General features: G+C 54.5%; 1 protein-coding gene across 1 annotated transcript; it reads left to right on the top strand.

Moving 5' to 3' along the window:
• The first annotated feature begins 336 nt into the window (after window positions 1-336).
• LOC130708704 (nucleolar protein 56-like) lies at window positions 337-908 on the top strand. The gene has a single exon (XM_057551371.1). The coding sequence runs from the start codon at window positions 360-362 to the stop codon at window positions 906-908; it is 549 nt and encodes a 182-aa protein (XP_057407354.1). The 5' UTR covers window positions 337-359.
• Window positions 909-9,829: the final 8,921 nt, after the last annotated feature.

Below are 9,829 nucleotides of genomic sequence, written 5' to 3'. Positions count from 1 at the left end.
TGAGCTTCAGCCCAGTTTTGGGAGACACTCTGTTCCAGCAACAAACTTTGCCTTAAAAGCCAAGGTGCTTGAGTGATTCCCTGGGCGCAGCACAGGGACCAGCTTTCCAGAGCCCTGAAGACAAGGGGTGACACCCCAAAATATGGACTCATTCTCCACTCTACCTTCATTGGCCGAGCAGCTGCCGAGAACAAAGGCCGTATCTCCCGATACCTGGCAAACAAATGCAGTATTGCCTCACGACTGATTGCTTCTCGGAGGTACCTACCAGTGTATTTGGGGAGAAGCTTCGAGAACAAGTTGAGGAGCGGCTGTCCTTCTACGAGGCTGGAGAGATTCCACGAAAGAATCTGGATGTTATGAAGGAGGCAATGGTTCAGGCAGAGGAAGCGGCTGCTGAGATTACTAGGAAGCTGGAGAAACAGGAGAAGAAACGCTTGAAGAAGGAAAAGAAAAGGCTGGCTGCGATTGCCCTGGCGTCTTCAGAAAACAGCAGTAGTACCCCAGAGGAATGTGAGGAGACAAGTGAAAGACCCAAAAAGAAGAAAAAGCAAAAGCCCCAGGAGGCTCCTCAGGAGAATGGAATGGAAGACCCATCTGTCTCCTCCAAACCCAAAAAAAAGAAATCTTTTTCCAAGGAGGAGCTGGTTAGGAGTGATCTTGAAGAGACAGCTGGCAGTGGAAGTCTTCCCAAGAGGAAGAAATCTTTCCCCAAAGAGGAACCAGATAGTGACCCTGAGGAGTCAGGAAACAAGAGGGTCCCCAAGAAAAAGAGGAAATTCTCTTCCAAGGAGGAGCCTCTCAGCAGTGGACCTGAAGAGGCTGCTGCCAGCAAGAGCAGCAGCTCCAAGAAAAAGAAAAAAGCTCCGAAAGCTATCCCAGGAAAATTAGAATGGACATTTCCCTAGTAGGGCATAACTTACAGAGATATTTCCCAACCCATCCCCTATAGCCCAATAAAAATAAAAACAAATTCAAAAAAAAAAAAAAAAAAGCCAAGGTGCTTTACAGACCCCTCCCCAGCTGTCACAGAAAGGCTTAATCTCATCACACTTTTCTCAAACCCCAGCTCACGCTGAGACCACCTCTCAGGTGATGGTGTTTCAGAGCAGCCCCTTTAAAAGATCCCTGGAGTTCAGCTCTCCCAGCCCTGCCTTCAGTTTAAGGGAGACGTTTCCTTGACAACTTTGACAAACCTGATCAGTTTCCTTGACAACCAAGCTTCGCAATCTCCCAAACTCTTCTCCTTCAAACGTTCCTATTCTAGGCTTGATGAGCCTAAAGTGACAGTGCTGTCATCATGTGCCAGAGAGTGACTCCTCCAAGCCGGTAGTCACTGGTTACATGATGCTATTGATGATGAAATCCCAGAAGAGCCAGCTTTGCAACATAGCCACTTCTGGACTCGGCGCTGGGTCCCTTTCCACAGACAGAGCGGAGTGGCTGTTTCCACGGGCCCCGTGGTGGAAGAGCTCACCTAATGAAGCCAGGACTTCATCCCTTCCAGGTGATTCCAGGGTCCTCATTCTCCCCAGACCCTCACCCACATGGCTGCTGTCTGTGCCAGTCTATACGGGACCTTGGTAATCTCTTAAAATGAGGGTTATTTCATACACAGGTAATGGGTTGAATGCTGGCCCCAAAAGATGTGTCCCCCCAGAACACGTGAACAGGACCATATCTGGGAAAAGGGTCTCTGTATATGTAGTTAAGGATCTCGAGGTGAGGTCATCTTGGGTTAGGGTGGCCCTCAATCCGATTGAGAGAGTCCTTGTGAGAGACAAAAGAGGAGAGACACAGACACAGAGGAGAAGCCACGTGAAGACAGAGGCAGAGATGGGAGGGATGCAGCCGCGAGCCTGGGGACGCCTGGAGCCCCCAGAAGCTGGAAAAGGCAGGAAGAACCCTATCCTGGAGCCTTTGGAGAGACTTCCGTCCTCCAACATCCTGATCTCAGATGTCTGGTCTCCAGGATTGGGGGAGGATGAATTCCTGTTGTTTTAAACCACACACCTTGTGATCATTTGTTACAGAAGCCACAGAACGGTCACACAGACCCTGCTCTGCAGGATCCTGGAAGTGCGGGTCTCACTAAAGGCCGACAGAGGCTGGATTGCAGAACCCTTAGAGTCAGCATTGGGGCCCAGAAATCCTAAAGCAGAGGCTGGACACCAGAACGTTGAGGGGTCAGTTGGAAGCCCATCCCTAAGGGTGCCGGCTGCACACGGCCTCCCCAGGTTTTTACGCCTGTACATGCTGGGGATAAGTATTTGCATCCTGATTCAGGACTTCTGATGTCACCCTTCACGTTGCTCATTAAGAACCCACAAGTTACAATGATGAAAACCCTACCAGGACACTTGCTCCAGTGGTAAACAATTCTGAAGTTGGTCAGAGGTGGGGAATCGTCTCACACGCAGCCAGCAGACCCCCCGCCAGGACCGTCCTCATTGCAAAGCTGGGGGACCGTGCCCAGGCGTCTCTGAGTAAACGTGAGCTGAGCCCCAGGCCAGCTGCTGCTGAACATTTCCCACCCTTCCCTGGTAAAACACCTGAATGTGTGCAAGGACCTTAAAGCCTAGAGGAAGGGCCACACCAGCGACAGCACGCAGGCCTGAGTTGGTGCCTGCAGGCCAGGCAGGATGGTCCTGGCCCCGGGCGCTCTTCTGGAAGCTTTCCATTTCCCTGCCTGAGGTACCCCTCCCGTCCCGTCCCCCACTGCTTTTTTCCTTCCTCACCTCTGCCCGGGGAGAAATTCCAGCGGCAGGTATGGGTGACACATCCTCTTCTTTAGCAGGTGGCAGCCAGGCAACTCCTGCAGAAAGTCCAGCAGAGCCCCACTCACAGCAGGCCACTAACAGAGCCGTGACCCCTCACTCCCTCCCACCAGCCCAGCCCCGAGACTGCTGACGGGGCAGAGCATATGACGTCAGGCACAGCTGCAGGGGCTCTTGCTGCTGGGAGGGGTGTTTATATTGACCTCAACCCAGGCACACCTGGGGAGGGCTGGCCGGCCGGGTCAGGCTGCCCAGGTCAGCCAGTCCTCGCCCCTCAGGGGCTCACAGTTGCAGAAAATGGGCCTTGCTGCACCGGCCAGGCCCAAGGAACAGGTGTGGGGTCCTGAGAGTCAGGATGGATACAGGGCTGCAGCTCTGCTTGTTTTCTAATCATTTTGTCTGGTCCATGAGTGGGAGACAACTTCAAGAAGACCCTCTCCTAATGAGAGGAACCCAGGAGTCAGGGAGAGGAGGGGTGGTGGGTGGAGACAGAGGCCTGGTGCCCCGGCTGCAGTGGAAGCCCCCGGAAGACCAGGCGGAGGGAGGCCGCACAGAGTGAAGCCCAGGGTCACAGACCTGTCGGAGCTGCTGTTTGTTAGTTCAGGTCCTGCTCTGAGGTGCTCAGGGTCAGCTCTGACCAACAGGTGGGCTGGGGTGCTCTGCAACGAGGGCTACGTGCATGGTTCCTGTGTGCCCAGCCCTGCCGAGTGCCTGCCCAGGTGAGCTCCGTATCCAGGGAGGGGCCTCACCACGAGAGCCCCGGGGGCTGCTGGGTACCTGCTCAGGTGAGCTCCATATCCTGGGAGGGGCCTGACCACGAGAGCCCCGTGTGCTGGGAGCGGGGCGTGTATGGGCGTCCTCTCTGTGCAGCCGGCACAGAGTTGCTTAGCAACTTCCCTGTGGGCAGCGCTGGGATGAAATGAGAACCAGGAGATGCCACGGACCCCCTGAACCCCTGTCCATCTAGAGTGATGAGGTCAGTAGGTGGGTGCTGGCCACTGTGCTGCGTGAGGGAGGCCCCACGGGTACCTCTTGTGTCTTCCACCTGACACCACGGAGGCCTCCCCAGGACAGAGCAGACAGCCTGCCTGGGGCAGGTGGGAGCTCCTGGTGATGCTGCAGGGGACATGAGAGGGACGGACCAGGCAGGAGTGGGTGGGAGCCCAGGCAGAGCCATGGGGCTCGGGGCCGAGGGGGCTTTTCTGGGTCTGAGCTGGGAGTGGATGTGAAGGTGGTGAGTGTGATCCAGGAAAGCTGCCCTGGTGACGTGAGGCTGAACCTGCTTCAGAGTGACAAGCCTTCCGGATGATCCCAGAACAGGATAGTTAGACGGATCCTGTTAGAAGAAGGTGAGTGAATCCCCCCAAGAGGAGGCTCTGTGAGCTGGTCCCGGGAGGGGCGCGAAGGGAACAGGTGTGGAAGCTGTGGGGAGTGGGCAGTCCCCCTGGGCGGGCGGCGGGTGCAGACCCCACTCCGTGGTCGCCCATCTGTGCTTCTGGCTGGATTACTTGGCCTCTCGGAGCCTCAGCTTCCTGGTCTGCTCGTGGAGTGATGGTAGCGTGGATTGACTAGTAATTTTCTCAGAACAGGGTAGGAAGGGGTCTAGTGGAAATTCCACGGAACACCGTCCATATGGGAATCGCAGGTCCTGTTTCCCGCAGGTCTGTCTTCAGGATCAGGAGAGCAAATCCGAGCAGACTTGCAGCAGAGCCTGGGGATGGGCTCCGTTCGGTGGGTCCCCCGGTTTCCTGAATCTCGGAAGGAGCAGCTCCAGCGGGCAGTGGCAGGTTCATCCCACACCTGGAAGCGTCCAGACCTCAAGGCCCAGCAGCCCCCGAGCCCTGTGTCTGGGCCCCCGGGAGGCAGGTGGGACAGGTTGGCCTCCTCCTCGGCCCTCTTCCTGCCCAGAACATTCGAGGTCCAGGCCGTCATTAGGAAGAAGCAGGGATGGAGGTGTCCCATGTGGGAAGAGAACACGGAGCAGCTCGTGTACGTGGACGTCCACACCAGGAAGGTGGGGCGGTGGGACGCGGGCACCGGGAGGGGCAGACAGTGGGCTGAGGAAGCAGGGCGGGGCTGGGGGTCCCGAGGAGGGGGTGTGCGAGCTTTGCCTGTGCCGGGCCTCAGACTCCACGGGGCTTCCCTCCCCTGGTCACTGGGGAGGAGGAGCCGAGCAGCGTTGGTGGGGTGACCACTCGCGTCCCCAGGCCCTGCCAGCATCAGACCTTCAGGCTCGGGGTCGGGGAGCCTGATGAGCGCAGGTCCAGCCGTGCCTGCCAGGGAGGCCTGGAGGGGTCGGGCGGGAAGCACTGGTGTGGTCATCCCCTGTGCGGAAGCTTCCGAGCCAGTGTCCAGTGGGAGCTCTCACCTCACACGTGGGTTTCACGTCCACAGCTCAGATCACCTTCTGGCCGCTTGGTTTGTTTTCTACACACAAAGTCCTAATATCTCCTATGTCCCCTGCCCGTGAAAAGGCACGTCTGATCTGGCCCCAGGTGCTGCCTCTGGTCCCTCCTGACTGGACGCCCAGCAGCCAGTGTCACCGCGTCATGACTGTCAGGGGGTGTCAGGCGTGGGGGGACGAGAGCACACGGTCCAGGCCCACGAGGGGCCGTGCCGTCCACGGAGCCGGTGCTGTGGCTCTAGGTGTTCCCTCCCCCCACCCCCGGGCAGAGACCACCGTCCCCTTACAGACTGTTACCAAGTGAAGTCACAGGGACCCTGCTCGGACCCTGGCCTGGCGAGGTGCTCTGCCTCAGCGGGAAAGGTTTCCTTTTCCATGTGGGTTCAAGTAGGCAAATAACAAAACCAAAGCTGAGACCAACACAGCACAGGCTCTGTTCAGTGGCCAAAGAATGGAGAAGCGGGAACTAAGTTCACAGATCAACTTCTCGTTTGGTTCACTAACAAAGTAACAAAGGTAAAAACCGGCCAAACCAGAATTCTATACCCAGGTGAAAATACCTTTTAAAAATAAAGGTTAACTAAAGAAGTTTTCAGACACACAGAAACTCCCCAGATCTGTACTATGTGTATCCCAGATACTAGAGCTAACAGACAGGAATTAAACCACATTTAACATGTTGAATAAATAGAAGAAAACATGGAGAAAGTAGCTGAAAAGATGGATGATATCGACAGAATCTGTACAAAGAATCAGACGGAGACTCTAACAGCACATAAACTGTCTGCAGCTGCCTCCCCAGTGCGGGAGAGGAAAGGACCGAGGACAAGTCACGGGGCAAAGCACAGAATCATGACAGGGAACCTAGGAAAGACAGAGCAGGGGGTGTGATGGCGACACTCGGCCTCTCCAGGGCCAGGAGAACCCCGGGTGGCGTCCAAGCCCCAAAGGCAGCCGGGCAGACAGGAAGCGGGAGCTGGGGGAGGGGGGACAGTACGTGCAAAGGGCCAGAGGCCAGCGAGCGCACCGGGCAGGGGAGGGGGAAGGAGCGCAGAGCCAGGCAGGAGGGAGCAGGAGGGTGCCAGCTGAGCCCCTCCTCACGGAGAGGAGAGGAAAGGTCATTTCCACCTGGCTGTCAGGACCCAGAAGGAAGCACAGCCTTAGCGATTGGTGCTGAGTCTCGTTAGAAACTCAGATGAAGACGTGGTCTTAGGACAGACCGTGTTTTAGGATGTGGCCAACTTCCTGGTCCACGGCTAATTCCTTTTCATCCTGGCCAAGAGCAGACAGGTCTTATTAGCATTTGCAGGCTCAAAAGAGCTCATCTTGCAATGAAACATTTGGGGTCTAGCTTGGGATAACAAAGAGAAATAAAGCAATTCCCAGAGAATTTAATAGCAGGTGGGCTTTTGTTTTTTTGTTTTAATTCCACTTTTTTTAGGAGGGGCGGGATTTTTCCCCTTCAAGTTTTGGGACGATATAGACAGAGGAGGAAGCTTGGAGCTGGAACCGGTTCCATCCATGAGTCTCCCGCCACGTTCTGTGCCGTGGGTTCTGCCTCCAGTGCAGTACACGGACGCAGGGCCGAGGGTCCGGACACTGAGGGGCCACCTGAAACACTCCAGCTTCCTTTGTGGAAGAGGTCCGTGCATTCCACCCTCAGCAGTCGGCATCTGTGTGTACAGGTGATATCCACAGGTGAGGCCAGCTCCTGGTGACTTAGCCACAAACTCGTGGTAGTCAGAGTGACCCTCAGAGACACGGTATGAACCTGCCCCAAAGTGAACAGGTTTTAACCTTGCCAGCAACTCCTGGTGTCTAGGGATACCTCACACGCTGGATTAGACTATTCTTGCCTCGGATTTTAAATGTACCATGTGTATCTGTCAGGAAAAACAGAGTCTATTTGTACTGCATCTCTCTTTGCAATCTTGCTTAAAGGGGAGAATATTCCCCCTTCCACGGAGAGCTCCCCCCATGGCTGATATTGACTGCTGAACAGCAGGCTTCAAAAATCCAGCAAAGGAGAAAATCTCTGAAGAACAGCCTGTGCTATTCAGAACAGGCAGACAGCAACACCTGTTAGAGGAAAATGCCAGTTGTAGAAGGAAAACTGTTGTTACTTGAGGAATCATCACGGTTTCTGATACCCGCAAGATTGTGGGGAGGTTGGCGTTTACAGCATCTTTTGCCAACTTATCAATTCCTGATTAATGAGTTTTCCTCTTAAATTAAACATCTGCAAACAGCTTTTTATGTGCCTCAGAAACTGGCAAATAAGAGAGTTGGTGTCTGTTTGGAAATGGCCCTGTTTGTAGGCTGAAATCAGCAATGTCCTATGGTTCAAATTAACACAGAGAAAGTGAGCTTTTCCAGAGGTTGGTGGAGGCGTCGTGTACGACCAGAGTGGTGTCTGCATCCCAGGCGAGATGCCCTGCGCCACATCAGAGCTGAGGGCCGTGCTAACTGTACACGGGTCGCCCCAGACGCCCCACTCGTCCCTCTAATCACCCGCCCCCGCCCCAAGCGCACAGACCCCCGAGCCTGCAAGCCCCTGCCCCTGTGGTTGGACTTCACAGAACGGCGGCTTACATAAAGAGCGTCTGTTCTTTCGTGCCTGGCTTCCTTCATTTCACGTTCGTGAGAGGCGTGGTTTTGTAGCGTGTCAGTCCGGTAACTTTCGTCACTGGGGAGCAATCAGTTGTCTGAATATAACTCAGTTATCCATTCTGCTGTTGCGGGGCGTCTGGGCATTTGGGGCTGTTACATATGCCTCTGCTCTGGCTGCTCTGGACAGGTACCTGGGGGGAGCGTGGGCGTGCCCTCTGTCCACCACGTCCCACGAGTGGGATTGCCGGCTTGTATGCTGTGCATGGGTGGGTAAGGTTTTAGCATGTCATGCGTCAGGCTGTTTTCCAAGGTGCCGACACCAATTCCTGTGGCCACCAGCAGTGGTCGGGGGCCTGCTGCTGCAGCCTCACCAACACCTGCCCTACTACCCGGCATCGCTCTCCCTGAGGCCAGCGCTTCGCCCTGGCTCCGTCGGCCGATTCTGACGTGTTTGGGACGATCTCGCGCCTGTGCACGGATACACTGTGTGCGATTTCTGGCTGACTTGCACAGACCCTTTGTTCTGAGGCTGACCAGCTGCAAAGGTCTTCTCCCGTCCTGTGCCTGCCTCTCGTTTCCTGTGTCTTTACTTTGGATGATTGTCTCATCTTAGTTCTAATGCAGGTCCTCTTTAGGACTCCCCTGGCGGTCCAGTGGGTAGGGCTCCGCGCTTCCACTGCAGGGGGCACCAGGGTGGTCGGGGGAACTAAGATCCCACAAGCCAAGCGGCGTGGCCAAACAAAATTTAAAAACATACTTCCTCTTTACAGTCTTTTCCTCTGCAGTTAGTGTTTTTGAGTTTGGGGGTTTGTCCTTCAAGAAATACGTGGTGCCTCATGGTCGTCAGACGTGGCAGCGCGAGGCCGGCATCCAGCCGCCCCACACACCGGGGGAGAGCCGGCCCGAGGAGACGGGCGCTTAGGAGGCTGAGGCAGCGGAGGGGTCAGTATTTCTGTGCTTCGAGGGCGGCCCCTGAATCTGCCTCGAGAACAACATGACATCATCTGGCTTCGTGGAAGTTTACATTTTTCCCTAATATCCCCCAAGTCTGGATAAACAGTATTTCTATTTCTTCCCTTAGAAAACAGTTGATTTATTTACCTACAGCAATTAATTTCATTTAAGGGGGCTGATAGAAATACTTATGATGTATCAGGATGAAAAATTAATGGATGAAAAAATCAGAGTAGGGCTTCCCTGGTGGCTCAGTGGTTAAGAATCCGCCTGCCAATGCAGGAGACACGGGTTCGAGCCCTGGTCCGGGAAGATCCCACATGCCGCGGAGCAACTAAGCCCGTGCACCACAACTACTGAGCCTGCGCTCTAGAGCCCGTAAGCCACAGCTACTGAGCCTGCACACCTAGAGCCCGCGCTCTGCAACAAGAGAAGCCACCGCAATGAGAAGCCCGCGTAACACAACGAAGAGTAGCCCCCGCTCACTGCAACTAGAGAAAGCCCGCACACAGCAACAAAGACCCAACACAGCCAGAAATAAAATAAATAAAATAAATAAATTTGTTAAAAAAAAAAATCAGGGCAAAAGGAAAATAAAGGCAGATCGGTTTGGAGAAGATGGCAGTCTGATTTGATTCGTGAATGAAATTCAGACTATTTAGAATGACAGTAATAGTCAGATTACTCCCAATAACGTTTTCGAAGCACATGCCTCAGGGTGTCGATAGGGTTTCTAAAAAAATAGAGGAGGGTCCTGTTATCAAATACATTTGAAAAATGAAGAGTCAGACAGAAAAACAGGGCCCACCTGCCCCAGAACCCTTTTTCAGAGGATTCTCATACCCTTCATGCAATCTTCCCGACTAATGAGCATATTAAAGCAATTAAAACAACAAGATCCAGCATCACCACAGGCAGAGCCCTGTTCATGTGCCGCTCATATGTTCACTCAGACCCCTTTGTGCCCATTGCACAGATGGGAAACTGAGGCCAGAAACCCCTCCCCAGCCCCGGGTTCCAGGAACTCGTCCTTGGTCAGAATCGGCCAGGAGAGTGTCAGCCACACCTTCTGACAAGAGCCCCG

Source organism: Balaenoptera acutorostrata, chromosome 8 (assembly GCF_949987535.1).
Source record: "Balaenoptera acutorostrata chromosome 8, mBalAcu1.1, whole genome shotgun sequence".
NCBI lineage: Eukaryota > Metazoa > Chordata > Mammalia > Artiodactyla > Balaenopteridae > Balaenoptera > Balaenoptera acutorostrata.
Note: the sequence above shows the minus strand (reverse complement) of the source record. Positions and strands in the feature narration are given on the sequence as shown.

Excerpts from the sequence above, each read along its gene's own strand:
- LOC130708704 (XM_057551371.1), top strand. The coding sequence starts at position 360 with ATGAAGGAGGCAATGGTTCAGGCAGAGGAAGCGGCTGCTGAGATTACT.